At 48.4% G+C, this 17,536-nt stretch overlaps 7 protein-coding genes across 7 annotated transcripts; 2 read left to right on the forward strand and 5 right to left on the reverse strand.

Moving 5' to 3' along the window:
• Positions 1–1,452: 1,452 nt before the first annotated feature.
• On the forward strand, positions 1,453–4,099 carry N7508_006304 (bifunctional terpene synthase/polyprenyl synthetase family protein; the record flags this gene model as incomplete). Its single annotated transcript, XM_058464370.1, has 9 exons — positions 1,453–1,543; positions 1,718–1,798; positions 1,852–1,886; positions 1,952–2,205; positions 2,265–2,934; positions 2,984–3,138; positions 3,219–3,481; positions 3,543–3,688; positions 3,779–4,099. 9 exons carry the CDS (start codon positions 1,453–1,455, stop codon positions 4,097–4,099), a joined length of 2,016 nt encoding a protein of 671 aa, XP_058318223.1.
• A 4,638-nt stretch (positions 4,100–8,737) lies between these two features.
• Positions 8,738–9,805, reverse strand: N7508_006305 (uncharacterized protein; the record flags this gene model as incomplete). The annotated part of the gene is made up of 1 exon (XM_058464371.1): positions 8,738–9,805. The coding sequence occupies one exon, from the start codon at positions 9,803–9,805 to the stop codon at positions 8,738–8,740; it is 1,068 nt and encodes a 355-aa protein (XP_058318224.1).
• A 1,283-nt stretch (positions 9,806–11,088) lies between these two features.
• Positions 11,089–11,446, reverse strand: N7508_006306 (U6 snRNA-associated Sm-like protein LSm8; the record flags this gene model as incomplete). Its single annotated transcript, XM_058464372.1, has 2 exons — positions 11,089–11,360; positions 11,422–11,446. The coding sequence occupies 2 exons, from the start codon at positions 11,444–11,446 to the stop codon at positions 11,089–11,091; spliced, it is 297 nt and encodes a 98-aa protein (XP_058318225.1).
• Positions 11,447–12,276: 830 nt separating this feature from the next.
• N7508_006307 (putative proline-rich, actin-associated protein Vrp1) lies at positions 12,277–13,587 on the reverse strand (the record flags this gene model as incomplete). The annotated part of the gene is made up of 2 exons (XM_058464373.1): positions 12,277–13,395; positions 13,471–13,587. 2 exons carry the CDS (start codon positions 13,585–13,587, stop codon positions 12,277–12,279), a joined length of 1,236 nt encoding a protein of 411 aa, XP_058318226.1.
• Positions 13,588–13,793: 206 nt separating this feature from the next.
• N7508_006308 (uncharacterized protein) lies at positions 13,794–15,050 on the forward strand (the record flags this gene model as incomplete). Its single annotated transcript, XM_058464374.1, has 1 exon — positions 13,794–15,050. One exon carries the CDS (start codon positions 13,794–13,796, stop codon positions 15,048–15,050), a length of 1,257 nt encoding a protein of 418 aa, XP_058318227.1.
• Positions 15,051–15,380: 330 nt separating this feature from the next.
• N7508_006309 (60S ribosomal protein uL1) lies at positions 15,381–16,341 on the reverse strand (the record flags this gene model as incomplete). Its single annotated transcript, XM_058464375.1, has 4 exons — positions 16,253–16,341; positions 16,012–16,189; positions 15,702–15,895; positions 15,381–15,643 (listed from the first exon to the last, which is right to left on the reverse strand). Exons 1-4 carry the CDS (start codon positions 16,269–16,271, stop codon positions 15,381–15,383), a joined length of 654 nt encoding a protein of 217 aa, XP_058318228.1. The 5' UTR covers positions 16,272–16,341.
• Positions 16,342–16,577: 236 nt separating this feature from the next.
• On the reverse strand, positions 16,578–17,321 carry N7508_006310 (GNAT family N-acetyltransferase; the record flags this gene model as incomplete). Its single annotated transcript, XM_058464376.1, has 1 exon — positions 16,578–17,321. One exon carries the CDS (start codon positions 17,319–17,321, stop codon positions 16,578–16,580), a length of 744 nt encoding a protein of 247 aa, XP_058318229.1.
• Positions 17,322–17,536: the final 215 nt, after the last annotated feature.

The following is a 17,536-nucleotide window of genomic DNA, read 5'->3' on the forward strand; positions in this document are numbered from 1 at the left end:
TAGTGCTACGAATATATGTGCTCGATAGACCGGGATTCAATTGTGCCTCGTCTCCAAGGAGTTTTAGTAAAATCTTGAGTCATGTAGGCAGATCTCCAACTGCGTTTGGCCAGCAATGATCAGGAGATAACTCATACAATGACATCACCATGGTAAGATCGTTGTGGGCAACTAGGAAGGATATCAGATCCAAAGGCGACCGGCAGTAGAACCATGCATGCAGGGTTGCAAATGCACGCAGGTTACGCTCAGCTGGTAGAGCTCTATGCGCTACATCACATTTAGAGTTCTGTTGCCTTATTTACCGCAAATCTTGTGTCGCCTCTCGACGGAGGTAATTATGCAACATTCGGTCACAATCCTGTTATTCGGACGCTGGTACATTCATTTTTATATGAAGTGATAGTACCCACGCCGAAACCTATGTCGATGTGGAAGGATAAGAGGCAAACACCCAATGTTGCATGCATATATCACATTCCCGGGACAGCTTGGTGTTCCGGTGAATAGACCGTCGTTCTACTTTCCTTGAAAAATGATGTTTACTCTTGAAATTAACAAACTTTAATTAATAAGTCAAATCGCAGGGCAAATGTATAATGCACAAGGTGAAGTTTTGTTGAGAAGTGATGAGCGTGATAAATAATCTATACATACCGTCACATCAACAGTATTAAGCCAAAAGTTGCCATTTTCTTAGAAAAATAATCCTTCATTCTGAAGATTAACCCGATATTTCCATCATCAGAACGGGAAACCCCATGCTTATTTCCGTCGAGAATAGTAGAGCCAGAAGTGCCAGTACGGTTGGCCCCCAAGCTGCATGCTAGTTTAGTATGCGTTATCTGAGAATGGCAGTGCGGGCTGTGTACTCGATTGCATGGTTTTCGTACCTGGATTGACCTCATCATTATCCACTAGACGTTGATTTTACCCTTGTAGGGAACAGTGGAAAGGTTAAGTACAGCATACAAGCTAATAAGAGCGCCCTCCGGGCGCCCTGCAAGGTAAAGTCTTGGAAGGTAGGCTGGCTTAGGGGAATTAGCCAGATCACAATTGCTACTATATGTATACACATCTCTCGGTTTTGATGATGTGGCGTGGCAGACTGTCTGCCAGTCTATCAGCCAATGAGAGGTCCGGAATAGGTTGCTACTTGCATACATGCGCAGCTATAAATATCTGATTTGGAATCGGTGAAAATCGACCAAATACATCATAGTTATAAGAAACCTGGAAAATATTTCGAGGTGATGCAGTGTCAGTAGATATCGGTGCATCGTGGCCCAAGGTAATGACGTGTGAGCAGTATTCTCGGGGTTCTCTATGGTGCTCGCAACTAGATATTTAACAGACCATCCTTCCTCTTGAAATGTCTACCAGAACATTCCAGCCATCAAGACTAAACCTTCTGCTTCTTCTTTCTCTCATTTCTTTGAGAATAATACAGTCATGTTGCCTAGGAGCCAGGATTCCCCGAAACACTTTGTACCTGATTCCGTTCCCGTTCCCCGAGAAGCCTATGAGAGAGAAGAGTACTTCTGTAAGTTCACTCCTCGCATACACCGTGATGCACATCTTGCCGATTCAGGGTGTTGGCAATGTCAGGTGGACCTTTTGGGTTCCCAAGGGGCAGCTCATGCTGCAGCGGTTCGGAGCGGAAGCAACAAAAGCTACGCTGTTGGTTGTATAAATCCCACCGTGGGTAACTTCACAGCTCTTTGTGCGGTGGAAGCAATTCCTGAGCGTCTTGCTTTGATTTCATACATTGTTGAGTATGCATACGTGCACGATGATTGTAAGAGACTCGCCACGTTTAAAGCGTCCAGGTAAACTAATCAAAGACCGCAGTAATTGAATATGCCGAAGAGAAACGCGATTCGGAGGTGATTATTGGCTTTCGATGCACTGAGTGTCTTTAATGCATCTTCTAACAAATCACAATCTCCAGCTCTACAAAGCAAACAAGCAACTCACAGAGGGTCTCGAGGAATATGGGAATGAAAAACTATCTACGAGAAGCAATGTGAAGCGACAAATGCAGGCGAAGATGGCTACTGAACTTCTGGATCTCGACTTAGAGCAGGGTCAAACTATTCTCCGTCTCTGGAAGGAGATGTCAAACGTGTTTGTGGATATCAGAGATCTTGACTTCCAAACATTGGAGGACTATTTCATATTTCGCGCTGTTGATGCTGGATGCCCGTAGGATATCATGTTCTAGCGGCCCCGATAAGTATTTTTTAGCTAATTTCTCTGGACAGATGGACCATGGCCTTGATGTGCTTCTCTATGGATTTCTATCTCACGGATGAGGAGACAGCACAGACTTCCAGCATTACAAGTGCTGCATATGACGCTTGGGTTCTGGTGAATGACTACTTTTCTTGGGAGAAAGAGTACAAGAATTACGAAGCCAACGGGAGCACTGGGCAGATTGTTAGTGCCGTCTTTCTGTTCATGAAGTGGCATAACATCGATCAGTCCACGGCTAAGAAAATGCTTCGAGGGGAGATTATTTCTCGCGAGGAAAGATACTGCCAGCTCAAGGCGGATTACTTCGCTCGCGGAAACGTGACAAGCAGGATTATCAAATGGTTTCAGTTGCTTGATATTGTCACAGCTGGAAATTTTGTGTGGAGCATGACCACTGCACGCTATCATGATGACGCTGAAGATGCGTATCCGGGTTTGCGGGCTGTAAATCAGAAAAAGAAAGACTCTCGTCCTTTCAGCAGCCTAAGCACACCGATCGCGCCGCTTAGGATAAATGCGAAAAGGCAACAATCAGTGGGGCTTGTAGCTCCGGATTCCCCTGGCAGCCTTGGATCCAGCTCGGATAGTGAGGTCGACACTGGACTCACAAGCCCTGCTTCATCGAAACCTGAGCAGCGAAAGGATAGCATCCCCGTCCCTCTCCCGGCATTTGAAGAAGTAAGCCCCACAGCCTCAAGGTCCTGAATATGTACTGAGCAAAATACAGATTTCCTTGGAGCCCTACGTTTATTTGAAATCTCTACCATCGAAGGGAGTGAGAAACGCGGCAATTGATGGCCTTGATGTCTGGTATCAGGCCCCTGAACGATCTGTTATTCTGATTCAAGAAATTGCCGATTTGCTGCACAGTTCCTCCCTAATGTATGATTTTTCTGCTTCTTCTTTTTCTTTCTTTTTTTTTCCCGCGTCAATAGGCCAGATCATTAACAACTACAATATAGGGTTGATGATATACAGGACAACTCACCATTGAGACGCGGCTTCCCAGCTACGCATATGGTTTTTGGTATTGCCCAGACAATCAATTCGGCTAATCTTCTGTTGCTGAAGGCCTTAAAGGCTGCGATGACACTGTCAGCTAGTGCTGTCAATATTTTCACAACCAGACTGCTCGAAGGACATATAGGCCAGGGAATGGATCTAAACTGGACAAACCAGACGCACGTGCCGACGGAGGAAGAGTACTTTACTATGATTGACGGTAGTATGTTGAATCAATTACTTTTCCAGCACTCGCTACGACGCTAATCATTATTATGTTACAGAAACGGGCGGGTTATTTGTTCTCATAGCCCAGTTGATGCGCTCCGAGGCAACGACAAACAAAGGCCTTGATGTATCAACTCTCATGAAGGCCGTAGGCAGGTTCTTCCAAGTCCGCGATGACTTCCTAAATCTTCAAGATGCGGATGTATGAGGAACCCCTTCTCTTTCTATGGTGTCATCATCTCCCTTTCCTTTTTGTTGTCTATCAGCCGCGCTAATCCAATTGTGTCGATAGTATACGAAGAAAAAAGGGTTTGCAGAGGATCTAAGCGAAGGCAAGATCTCTCTACCGCTTATCCATACCTTGGCAGAGCAATCCCAGCATCGCAGCCGGCTACTCAATATCCTACAGCAGCGAAAAACGGGTAGATTCCTTTCTCCCGAGCTACGGAAGCTAGCATTGGACGATATTACCGCCACTGGCGGGCTAGATTATACAAAGAGGACCCTATTGGGCTTACAGAAGGACTTGGACACATATCTGACACGCACCGAGGAAATGGCAGGTGAAAGTAACTGGATTCTACGGTTGATGAAAAAGCGGTTGGAAATTTGAAGATGGGGGCATTTGATGATCGTCAACGCAGTGGAGGATGAAGTTCACGCTATATGTGCATGAATGGCGCTTTCTGTTGACCTTCAGTCAACCTCGGTCCTCCTTATCAATCGCTATGTTGCGAGTTATATTTCGGGTCTGTGTTTGATTTTAATAGAACGATTCAAACTCTCAACAATGATAAGTGCTTGGCTGGCAGCAGTACACTAAAATCTAAAAGCACGTTTTTTAATTCGATTCCTGAAGTTGGAAGAGTGGGATATGCCGGTATAGGGAGAGCATGTCTTGGTTGATAGAATTACCCAAGTTTTGTGTAGCGGCGAGGCCTCTTGGAGGCAGATACAAACAGGCGAGATTTTCATGACATTTACTTTAGAAGGATTTCCGGTTGGTCAAAATCAATGAATTCAGCTATTGATTATCTCACTTAGAAGTATTCCAGGTTCCAGTGGTCCATCTCAAATCCTCCCGATGTTGAATCGATTTATCATAATATCATCGACGACACGGAAGAGATCCATACAATTTTCACCTGTAGAAAGGAAAGCACTTCTTTGAACTGTAAATAATGTCGGTTTCTTTATACTTTGTTGCGTGAGACTCTGGAGCTTGAAAGGTCATTGCTGGCTTGGTATTAGCCTTGCCTTTTGTCAAGATAATGCAGGTTTACAATAATATGAAAGATGAAGAAGCTTTCTATAGTCAGTGCAAGTGAAGGCACATCGGCCAAGTGGATACCCCCATCTTGATATATGCCGCTAACCAAAAGCAGTAGGTCTATCCACCACCATACATAAGGTACCAATGCGCCACTACAACGCTCACGTTTCTCTTACACTCATTTCCCATGTTCAGTGTGACCTGGAACTAGTCCATCAAGAGCATGTCGATCCCCTACAAGCGTTCCCACGCAGGTTGCTGGACCTGTAAACGCCGCCGCAGAAAGTGTGATAACATTCGGCCCACCTGTGGGGTATGCGTCGAGCGCAATCTTCCCTGTGAGGGCTATGAGGTCCGCTTACGCTGGGGCACTGGCATAGCTTCGCGGGGTCGGTTTACTGGCGCAGAGCAACCCACCAACGACAGGATTCCGAAGAAGGGCCCAAATAGGAGGTCGAAAAGCCGGAAATCGGCGACTCTAGTTATCGCAGACGATGAAACCAGACAATTGTCCAGGCAGATTCAGCCTACAGCTTTTCCTCCTGACGAAAATGTGGCTGATGATCTTTTTGAGTCTAGTGATGATCTTCAAACCCACACTTCTTCCGTCGCCGTTAGCAACCAGTATCTCTTTCGAGAACGAGATCTATTCCAAAAATGTAGTTTGTGCCCTGCGGCAGTTCCACTGAATCGAAAGTCTCGTCTGCCAAACTCGAATAGTCTTCGATTCCGGGATCCAAACTCTTTTTTCAGCAAAACCTAAGAATGACCTGCTGCAAGATGCTCTGCGGGCTTCATGTAAAGTGTCTGAAGCCTGCTACAAGACATGTGTTGCTCTACAAGCGACATTTTCATGCAATTCAGAGACAGGATTCCTGGAGCACTTTGATTCCGCTCTTTGTCAATTTCAGCGCGAGTTGGCAAACAGTGAAAACATGCTCTACAAGGAAATGTTAATAGCAGGATGCTTGCTGTGCAGCATAAGCGTAGGTGATTACATATTCCAGTGAAGGTCTTTCGCTGTCAGAGGTACTACGCTAATACACTGCATCTTCTAGCTTACAAGGGCGGTCCCATGGACTATCCACATTCAAAGCTTGCACAGACTCATGGCGAGAGATCATTTCATCCCTTTAAACCCTGGCGACCCGATGGCAAGGAGTTTAGTTTGGGGATTTTGGAGTTGCCTTGTTTTGTCCTAGGTCGACAGTCGCTTCCAACACATATTTGGTACCACAATTGTCGCTCTAATACCACTCCAGATCAGATTCCCAGTGCTATTGAGGCAGTGAGCGGCCTTCCTCGTTCCCTTATTGACATCTTTTCCGCAATTAATTTCGGGACTGTGGAAAACGACTTTTGGGATTGCCCGGGAGAATTAGGCAGTTTTGATCAGTCTCACTTGTGGGAAGCGTATTGAAATGCTGGGATACTATCAATGCGCAGTAAGAGCCAGGATCATTTCGAGGAGAGCAGCGATCCTCATGTGGCTCCACAAAGAGCGAGGACCGATGTCGTATTGACTCATTTACTAAGCAGTATAGATGCCATCCTTATGCGCAGGCAATCTATGAACGTGGATGAAGCCTTGGTTCTAAATCCTCTTGTTTATCCTGTATTTATTGCAGGATCTGAGGTAGAGCTGATGCATCAAAACCTGGAGTGGAAATTGTTTATTGAAAGATTCCTCTTGGGTGACTCTGATGCTGGGAGATCTTGTCACACTGAAAGGATGCTGGATTTATTGAGAGAAATGTGGCAAAAGAGCTCATTGGGAGAGGAGGTAGATGCTAATATTTTGGCGGCTCAGCATGGATGGGAGCTGGGATTGCTATGAGCGACAGATCATTTCAATTGCAAGTTTGATGTTTAGATCCTATCTTCTCAACATTATCCACAATGTCACCTTTCCACTGTCGCCCGTCAGGGCTGGTGTATCTTTCAATATCGCTTCCTCAATGACTTCGAATCCTAGCCTTTCATAGAATTGAATGTTGGTCTGGCTGGTGCATTCCAATACTATTGGATTGGCTCCAGCGATTTCTATAGCCCTCTGCATAGCTGACCGTCCCACCCCTTTGCCCTGCAGACTGGGATGTACGCCAACAACTTCCAAGTACCATATCTTGCTATCTGGTATAGAGCGACGCGCTTTCTCCAAGGCAGCACCGTGGGCTTTTGTCATAATCTTGACCCGCTGCATAACCGAGGACGTTAGACTTATTGCGTAGAATGAAACAATGAGAACTCAATGGCACAAAATTGCTCACCTTTTTGCAGAGACCTGAATCGGCTTTCTTGTCGAACAATGTCGAAAGTAACAACTTGGTTAAGCCCCAGATCCTATACCAGGTCCAGATGCTTAGATCAGGCGGGGAAAGAATCACAACTGCACCGGAGTCAGAGACAGGGATTCGAGAAAGAGACTGTTCCGTTGTACTCGGGAATGTCTCAGAATCTGCTTCTTGTCTGATTTCCTCTTCTATTTCAGCAACAGAAGCGGACTGGAATACCAATCCTGTCAACCTTGAGAATTGAACTCGACGCTCTTGAAGCTTCAGAATCTGGGGATCCAAAGCTACCCATGGCTTTTGAACTCCTGGCAGCAACCAGGATATCAAGGGGTCATCCGAGAAAGACACATTGATTGTCCGGGCAGCTGCAGATATCTGTTTTGGATCTAGCAACATGTTAATATTTATCGGACGGGTATAAATAATTGAGAAACATTACCATTCGATACCTCAAACAGTGCTACTTTGCAGGTTTTCGAGTGTTTTTGCATATTGAAGAGGGTCTCCCAATATGGGCAGAGGAAACGATCGAAAGACTTTCTTACGGTCTTATAAATCCCGGAAAGTCATCAATGAAACCCATCGTCCAGGGGGCAACACCTTCCTAATGTGGCCTAGGCTTGCTGCGCAAAGATAGCTGACTTTCAGGGTGTGGGAAATTAATCGTAGTCTTGAGCACATGTATGAACTTCAGTTAAACAGAACGACGCTAGGGTTAAACTTAACTGCTCAGAACCAGAAAGTTTTATGGCTGATCTAGGCGGCCACACCAGCTCGTCGCAAATAATCCCGAGCGCAAACGACTTTGTATGTATACTATAGAGCACCTGGTGAGTGGTGAGTTGCAGAAAGGAGAGAACTATACCGCCAGTTTAGTCTCAATTGACCTCACATAGGCTATGCGGTTTAGAACACTGCATGGAGAGATCGCCAGCGATTGCGAAGGACGTAGGATGAAGGTTCCTTGAAATGCTTAATTGGCTATGTGGATGGCAATCATGTGTACAACAAGGATGTTAGGATCTTAACCAAATACTGAACAACCTGGATAAACTAACTCAGCATACAGCGTTTTCATCAATACAAAGCCCTTGTGGGAGAGAATGTAGCTAGTCAAGTCGTCTCTAAGTAATTCCAAAGCAGACTAAACAAGGAGACCAAACAGTGCAATGTATAAATAAGAATTTCAATTGAGAAAACGCTATGTACTGGCAACCCAAACGATAGGAGGGGGTGATTATGGTACAAGAAAAAGAAAAAAATTATCTAGGGAAGGGAGTGTAGACGAATCGAAAACCAAGTCTGAAGAGGCGCAAAACACAAAAAGATAAGGAAAGAATGTGTGAGAAAGGTAGGTCGGGTAGAGAGGATGCTGTCGTGGGAACTGGCCCGCATGTTGGTTTTGTGCAATTGCGTTGTCCTTTTTTGTACTGGACCGGCCAGGTACGTGCCCAGATTGTGTTGAATCAAGGTCTTAACAGCAGGCGTTTAGAATGTGAGAGTTCAATATGACCATTCAGCAACGCGGTGTGGATGTGAGGAACCACTGATAAAAGAAGAAAATCAAATGCTCGCTGGTGGTGATGCTTCAAACGCCGGGTAGCCAAGAATGGTAGGGGAAGCTAGAATAGAGATGCGGTTTTGGAGAATGTTGTGTAGTCGGATGATAGAATGTAAAATGTGGCTAGATGTCCATGCTCCAGCGCCAGGGGCGGATAGGTTGTAATGAGCCCAGACCGACCTCATCGCGGTCATTGTCGTTGATCTCCAGGTGCAGTAGGTGGATGTTTTTGTTGTCCTTGTGCATTGTGGAAAGCGTTTTGGAGATCTGCGGACGGTAGACCCTGTCATAATCATCTGTGGCTTTTGATTGCGGTCGTGATCTTGGGGTCTCTGGGTACTTCCAATCCATGCTGGGAGATCGGTCATCGGTGTTGGTAGAGAACATAGAGTCGGGTCGAGAGTGTAATGTTGGGTCGAAATCATCGTTGCTGACACGGAGTCGGGTTAAAGATGGATGGCGTGGTAATTGTTCTTCTGTGATATCAGACGGACCATCACTGGACTGGTTGGTCTCTTCCTTGGCCACATTGTTCGTGGCCTTCGAACACTGCTCGTCAGCCGTTCCACCAATGCTATCACGAGCCGGCCTATTAAAGCTTTCTTTTCCAGCCATGACTCGGGCACTTGGTGGTGGCTGTAGCATCCATCTTGTATCAGCCCGGCTGCAGGGTCCACTAACAATGGGCGGGTGGAGATCGTTGACGGGAGGTACACGGGCGATGTAGTACTTCGAAGTTTCATTCGGGTCCGCACGACCTCGGCCAGAGAACCCAATTGATGAGCCTCGCACTTCCTGGCCCCAGAGCGGTTCATCTTCTCGCTGGTACCGCATGGACTTCCACTTCTCGCCGAGCGGGTGCATCAAGCCACCACTCTTGTCCTTCTTTAGCTGCGAACTCTGGTCGGTATGCCAACTATCGGTCCGGTGGTGGTTGTTTCGGAGACCACCTCTGCGGGCTGGTGGTCCAGGACCCAAGGAGATCTCCTCTCGCCAGCCTACATTGGTGCTGAAGGGGGTTGGTTGCGGGAAGGGCCGGGGTTGGTCGGTGACGATTTCGGTGCATTTCTCCCTCTCGCGCTGTGCCCGGATGGCGTCCTTCTTACGTTTTCGACGATCGACACCTTCGGCGCAGGGGGTGCAGGTAGCGTAGTAGAAGACGGCGGACTGGGCGCCCCGATAGAGCCACATGGCCGACGCGGGGGCGGGGATTCAGAATAGAATTGATTTCTGACTGATAGGGTAAACAGACGTTCACGACGGGCTGTCAGCCCGGGAGAACTGCTGGATTTGACCCGGTATTCGCTCGTTGTGTTGCAGTCGTACTATCGGACACATGAGGGCTGAGTGGAGCGGATAGGGGGAAAGCCGCGGAAACGGGGACAGAGGAATTGGAAATCGCCCAGCGATCTTTAAATGAAAGGGTAAAGGTAAGAAATAATTGAAGAGAGAGAGAGAGAGAGAGAGAGGAAGACTAGGGGGAGGGGGAAGAAAGACGAAACGCAATTAGGAGGTTTGAGGGGGTCGGTTCTTTCTGCCTGGTGTTTCGCCTTTAGTTTCCCGCTGCTTGCAGCCCAACTGCTTATGCGTATATAGGCTGACCGCTCTACTTTTTACTTCTGTTTAGTAACTGAGTATGTACAGTACTGACGCCAGCTCATATGCACACCTCACATTGCCACCGGAACTGCCCTATTATGTGCCAAGGCACAGGGGCATGCGATCGGGGACGCCAGGAGGGGGCCCTGGATCTGAATGCTGACCTAAATAATACGAATGCGCAGAGCACTAAGTAAATTACTTCTTAGTGTTAATTTTATCATATTATTCCCCCTATCCCAAGCCTTGGCGTCTTGCCGCGTGGAGTAGAGACGGGATGTCGCCGCAAACGTCTAATTTCCAGAAAAGGAGAGATAGAGAAATACAGTAGAGAAATAGAGAAAGATAAAAGATAAAAGATCAAAGTAGTGTTTATGCAAGCCCCTAGATGCAATGTAGAATCATACATTCTTCTGCTCGAAGAACGTAGGGGGTTTGGGCCCCAACCTCTCGCCTCATACTTGGTGAATGGAGTACAATCCGGCCCCTGTTGCCAATCTCTGTGCTCTGTGCTCTGACCCCCGCAAAACTCATTTGACCAATGCGAGAAGAGAATGCCGAGCTCATGGCAAACTCAGGTGAAGCCCTGATGTATCCTGTTTTGCATCATTGCATGGTGTAGCAGCAAATCCACGGCTCGTAGATCGCCAGGGAAAACAATTCAAACGGTGGATCAAACATTCAGCACCAGCGTACAAGCGCGTGTAGTCACAGCCCGTGGTGGATGTGCATGACATGATCAAGGGTCTCTCGCAACACCGACAAACTCCAGGCCCAAGTCATCGCCTCGCTGGATCATTATATCGCATGCAAATGATGTATCTACCAGAACGCCCGAAAACCGACAATCGAAAATATCCTCATGGAGCGACTGCTCATGCATTCTTGGTGTCCCTGATTACCTCTCCCTTCACCTTTGTCCAGTCGATATCGCCGTCGATTTTCTCGTCAACTTCGCCGCAGATTACCACATTATCTCCACGGATTAGGTACAGGCCGTGCTCGATTTGAGATGAAGGCTCGTCATCGTCTGGGGTGCGGATGATGCGTTCAATGGTATTGGAGAGGACCAGGTTGGTGAGTTGATCGGTTGACAGCAATGTGCCGAGAAGCGTACGGCCGTCCACTGTGAGAATGAGAACTTGTTCTATTCGCGCGGGTTAGCCGTGGAACTAATGGCTGAGCTGTAAGCGCGCTGTAAGACTCACTATTGATGTAGTGGCTGAGAGACATGGTGGGTGGGCGGTTGAACAATGTAGATAGTATCGAGTTTGGGGTCACTTGGGCTTAAGTTGCACTGCCTGGTCGTGTATTGATCCTTGTATCGAGTTCGACTGTGCTCTTGCCGCTGAACCTTGGCTATCCGTTTTGCGTTGTGTGGGTGGAAAGAAGCTGTGGTTCACTTCACGTTGTTCGTCACTTTGCGAAAACGGCGTTTCCGTATATCAAATGGTTGAAATTGTTCGTGTCGTTCAGGAAAAAAAAGACAAAATCGACTCGGGGACGTCGCGGAGGTTTGTTGGAGGGAAACTGTCAAAGCTGTATTCAAAGACCGCGCCAGTTCAATGCGAACTTTAGGAAAAAGCGGAGAGGGTATCAAGTTGTAAATTTGGTTTCGCCTAGACAATGAAACAGTAAAGGAGGATGACAAAACTTGCGCAATGGGCAGGACTAGTTGGACTTGACTTTGTAGTTTTCCATTGACATCTCCGACTCGATCACGTGCAGGAAGCTTAGCTTGGACTATACAACAAACTGCTTTACTATTTGATATACTTCTTGCCTAAAGCACTCAAAGAAATGGACAACGAAATATGTGAAAAAGTAGGTGCAAAAAGAGAGGCCAAGTGAGGGCTCAAGCAATGTATGAAATAATACGCTCATTGCGAGCTTCATAGCACCTGAGGTACGACGGACTGCTCTACTTCTGATCTCTATGGCCTAAATAATAGGAAGAGGCAGTTACAATGAGAATGATTTACATAAAGCTCTATTGAGAAAATTTATGTATAGTAACTCACTATGTGTGCACGATATCGCCCGCAATTTCCCATGCACTCGAATCAACCTCTCAGAGCAGCCAAGTCCAATGGAACACTGCTGCCTCTTCCAGCACGGTATCTGCGGTCTCCACCGACAAACGGTCGTGGCTTGGGCAGCAATCCATCGCCTTGGAACTTGAATCGAGTATCTTCTATTCGGACTGCGGCATGTGTTGAGGGACTGCGAGAGCTTGGCGAAGGGGATAATCCGCCATTGGTGAGTGTGTAAGCACTGGGATCCAGGGCAGCAAAAGGTTCATGAGACGGAGGGTGGGAGACGGGAGACGGGGCTGAAGGAGGCGGTGGTGGTGGAGCTCCTGGTGCAGCTGATGGAGGTGGAGGAGGCGCTAAAGGTGATTGATGACCCAGGGCGGAGCGGGCAGCCTGTGCGGCGACTGATGGAGGTGCTGAAGGAGGTGGTGGAGGTGTTGATCTGGACGGGGCCGGCGGAGGGGGAGGCGCCCGACTCGCGGGAGCTGCTGGGGGAGGTGGCGGGGCACCAGACGGTTTTCTCGACACAGGCGGAGGAGGAACCTTGCCTGGTGGTGGGGGAGGTGCGCGCGGAGGAGGCACTTCTGGGGCCTTTGCAGCCGGTGCAGAGACCGTAGACGAGGGTCTTGAAGCAGGTCTTGGGGGAGGCTTTTTCAAGCCGGCAACAAGAGGGTTTACCGGCGGTGCAGGTGGTGACTCTGTGGAAGGTGGAGGGGGGGGTGGCCTGGCCCCAGGAGGTCTGGGTGCTGTTGGAGGTTTAGGTGCCGGGGCAGCAGGCGGTCGTCGTACTTCACTATCAGACATATATGACGACTCTCGATTGGCACCTGTATCAACACCTCCACGACTCCGTAGCTTGGGCATTCCACCTGCAAATAGACCTCCTAGCTGAGCTGCTGGTGAACCGGCCGCATCACCTCCAACGGAAACCCCTTCACTGTTGCTTCGCAATCGGTTCGCGGCTTGGCCGGAAGGAACAGGTGGTGCAAGGCCAGCTGGGGGCCTCATGCCAGGAACGGGAGGCGCGCCCGCAGGAGGAGGAGGAGCTGCAGAACCTCCTCCTGTCTTGCCTATTACGGGTGCTGATCGATCATTGGTGACTGCCTTCTTCAGTTTCGCGCCTTTGTGGATATCAGACAATAGTGCGCCCTATTGACAATTAATCAGCCTTCTTGGGCAACAGGAGCCTAGTGGCTATCTAGCTCGAGCTTCTCATCAACTTACCCGATCTTTAGATGCCCCTTTTGGCGGTCTATTGGGGAGATTTCCTGGAGGCGGCGGCGGGGGACCGCCAAAACCTCCCGGCGGCGGTGGGGGGGGAGGAGGCGGTGGTGGTGGCATGATAGGGAGGAGCAGTGAAAGTATCGAATGGGATATGTAATTTCGAGAAGATCAAGATATAAGGGTGGGCAACTTGAGAAAGAACAGATGTTAGGCAGAGAAGTAAGAAGACGTCAGGGTGTACGGGGAAGTGGACAGCGCCGGGGCGAAATCTCCGCTTAGAACATCTCCCATCGAAAATCATCTACCAACACCCACGCGTCGCCATGAAAAGAGTCGCCCTAACAGCCCAAAAGGGCGTCCAGCCAAAGGGTTCAATCTGTCAGTTGTGTCAATTCTCGACTTCAGCTCGTCGCGGTCTCCCTTTCGCACGATCAACACCCGAGAGTCGATCCCCGGCTTCCAATCTCCGTCTACAGGCGTCGAAGCGCAGCAGCCGGTTGACTGTGAACTCTCCCTTACTCAATGCGCGCCGATATGCCTCCGCTGCATCCGAGATGAGCCCAAAGGCGGCAATTAAAGCTATTGAGCAGGATGCAGCTGCCTTGCACAAATCGGACGCAGTGCCTGCCAATGAGGTAGTGTTAGAATTGCTACAAAGATGCCAACGAGTTGCCGAATCCCTGGTCTCGCCATCATATTTAGGCGAGGGTTCATCAACCGGCAAGGGTAATGCGATATCCTCCCTATTGGACCTGGAGGAGAAGGAAAATGCTGTAAAGAGCAAAGGCCAGGCGCAATCCTCACAGCAGCCAGACCCGCAATTAGCAGACTCAATCTCCCATATTTCCAATTCCCTTCTAAAGGATGAAAAGGTCTTCATCTCACCTGAAGCCCTGGAGTGCTACACCGAGACACAGACCCTCCTACGCCGGGCCGAGCACTTCCCCGAGATCTTCCACCTCTACGCCAACAAACCTGTGCCAGAAGAGAACAGCTCCCCAGTGAAGTTGATCCAGGCCAAACCGAAGAGTGTCAACAGCGCAATCCCCGCCGAGCTGGCCAACAAAGCCCTAGAAGTTGCCATTGCGCAGAAGAACTTGTCACTAGTATTAGCCATCATCGACAACACCTTCTGCGCACCAGCCTTCCACCGCGCAAAGGTCTTCAAGAAAGCAGGTGTCCCCTTGGCTGGTCTGGCCGCTGCTCCAGCTGCATGCTACGCCGTGGCCTCATGGGCAGCAACCTTCCAAAACACAATGGACCCGAACGTCGCGACTGGAATCGCGTTCGCTGCAACGCTGGCTTATGTCGGTGGTACATCGTCCATGGGTATTTTGGCCATTACCACAGCCAATGATCAGATGGAGCGTGTTGTATGGATTCCTGGTATTCCTCTGCGGCAACGGTGGTTGCGTGAGGAGGAACGCGCTGCTATGGATAGAGTTGCTGTTGCGTGGGGGTTCAAGGATCCTTATATGCGTGGTGAAGAGGTGGGCGAGGAGTGGGAGAGTCTACGTGAGTTTATTGGTATGCGCGGCATGATTCTAGATAAGACGGAACTCATGGAGGGTATGGAGTGACTGGGTTGCCTGTATGTAATATAGATTATCAGTTCTTATACCAGCAATGTAATGTACAACATTGAGTCGACATGTACTATAAGAACCCAAGTCCATCATCAAATAGCTTCTGATTGCACCTACACACTTGCAGTTGCGGTGGCGAACACTTCAGCACAAGTGTGAAAATGGTCGGAATGACACCGGTCTACACTTACGACATACAATAGAACATTTACGATATCAGATATTGAGACCAAGTATGAGCTTCATATTTTTTCAGTCGTAAGACTACTTAAACCCAGTTCTCAATCTAACTATACACTCCATCGCAGTAAAGCGGGAGAGCATCTAGTAGACGCGGTGGGGGGGAGACATGGAAGCCTTGATGACAAGGCTGCCAACGTTCTGCCAGCCCTTCTTGAGGAGGGAGACAAGGTAGTTGATGGCGAGCATCAGGTTGGCAACAATCTGCTCCTGCTCCATGCCGACGTTGCCGACGGCAACACCGAGACACAGGACCTTCTTAAGCTGGAACTTAATGGTGGAACGGACGTCGGTAACCTTGGCGGCCATGTCCTCAGCGTGGGAAACGGGGGTGGGGAACTTGCCGGCTGTAGAGGAAGTCAGTATGCGAAATGTTCAAATTATCATTGGAGTGATAAAACAAACCCTTGGAGAGACCGGGACCGAGCAGACGAGGAATCTGCTTGATCAGAGCCTCGGAAGCGAGGAAAGCATCGTACTTGCGAGCGAGCTTCTTGATGAGCTTCTTGTTCTTGTTGAGCTTCTTCAAGTCGTCAACGGACATGGCATCGAGACCGTGGTGCTTGGCACGATCGAGATCGTGCTGGTCACCAAGAATACTGTAATTCCACTGTTAGCTTGAATATTCGATTGTTTTGATTCCACTGGGCCGATATCCATCGCTTCCGGTTCATGAATGCAAAGATTTTCGGGTCGCGGGGTTGGGAAAACGCACCAGATGGCCATCTGAGGACGGGGAACGGTGGGCAGCTTGATGGTACCAGAGAAACGCTTGTCACGCTGGGGGTCGTAGTTCTTCAGACCGATCTGAAGCTCAACGGTCTCGGTGAAGTTACGCTTCTTCTCATTGAGAGAGTAGTTGAGAAGGTTCTCGACATTCTGGCGCACTCCGGCTGTAATAGGGAAGAGCAATTAGTGATGAGGTCAGGTAGAGAGCAGCAGAGTATCAAACGTACCGACTGTGATCTTGGACATGATTGCTACAGTCTTCCAAAAGAAGTTGAAATTCTTATGGTATGGCTCTGCGCTGAATGCTTAAGAAAAGAAATTGTCGAGGGCCGCGAATTTCTCCGCTTGTGGGTGTGGGCTAGCGCTAATCCTGATAAGGTTTAGCGGTGCCCTAAATTTTGTGATGAGTCATTTCAGGCAACAAGGCGCCCATATTCCCAATCGGGAATGCTATCTTCTACATTACATAGCTCAGCAGAGAAAATGTCAATGTGCCTCCCAAGTGAGGCCCGCTAGATATTTACTGTTTATGTAAAGATATTTGCTGTTAGACTACTCAGTCATCTGAAGATCAATATCTCGTACCATCGCTGTGTATGGTAACGAGACCATCATCACTTCAAATCCCACCTGCTCATAAAACAATTGTGCACTAGCGGCTCCCTGGCTTGTCTGGAGGACTATGCTAGCATTCGATGACATCAGGCCCTTCGCTTCTTTGCGTGCATGATCAACTGCGATTTCCACCAACTGATGACCGTGACCCTTCCGCCTAACATGAGATGCGACAAACATCCCCGCAATAAGATAAACAAGGTGGCAATTCAAATACCCATATCGCTGTATGGCCATTTGAGGTGCCGCTTTTGCTTTAGTGAAAAGATCCCAGGGTCGAATTGTTGCATCATCATCTTCTTCTTCTTCTTTACACCATATCTCCGGTCCGAGGAGAGTGACACTACCAACCCATTCAGTCTGAAGCAATCTTTGAAATTCCTTGTCTGCTGAGTGACCATTCTCATTGGTATTTGAGTATGTAGCTTTGCTTGATATCTGGTCATCGCCGTCAACAACTGTGACGAATGTCTTGGCAACAGGGTTCTGGACTTTAGATCGCCATGTATCCAAAGTGAACTGTGACTCTCGCTCATATGTTGATGAGAATGAATATGGGTCTGACAAGAGACTTTGGAGTCGTAGGCTTTTATAGCGGCTGGCTATATTGTCGAGATCTGTCGATGTGGCAAATTTCTTTGGGAGAAGTATCACTTCTGGCGGAAGATGCGACGAGGACATTTGTGCCTTTGGTTCCAGTGAAGAATATGCAGTATAAAATTCCCGAACAGGTGTGCAATTCTTCCGCGTTTTTAAACACACGAAATGAGTGACCTTGGAAGTATTAGTGCGGGGTGGCTCATGGTTCAGCGATGAAAGAGACGCATTGAAGTAATCCAGATATTCTGTGGGTCAGTGCCGCGTCGAAAAAAGAGCCGCTGCGGACCGCCCCGCAT

Source organism: Penicillium antarcticum, assembly GCF_028974205.1.
Source record: "Penicillium antarcticum strain IBT 31339 chromosome Unknown utg000006l_segment0_segment0, whole genome shotgun sequence".
In the NCBI taxonomy this organism is placed as follows: domain Eukaryota; kingdom Fungi; phylum Ascomycota; class Eurotiomycetes; order Eurotiales; family Aspergillaceae; genus Penicillium; species Penicillium antarcticum.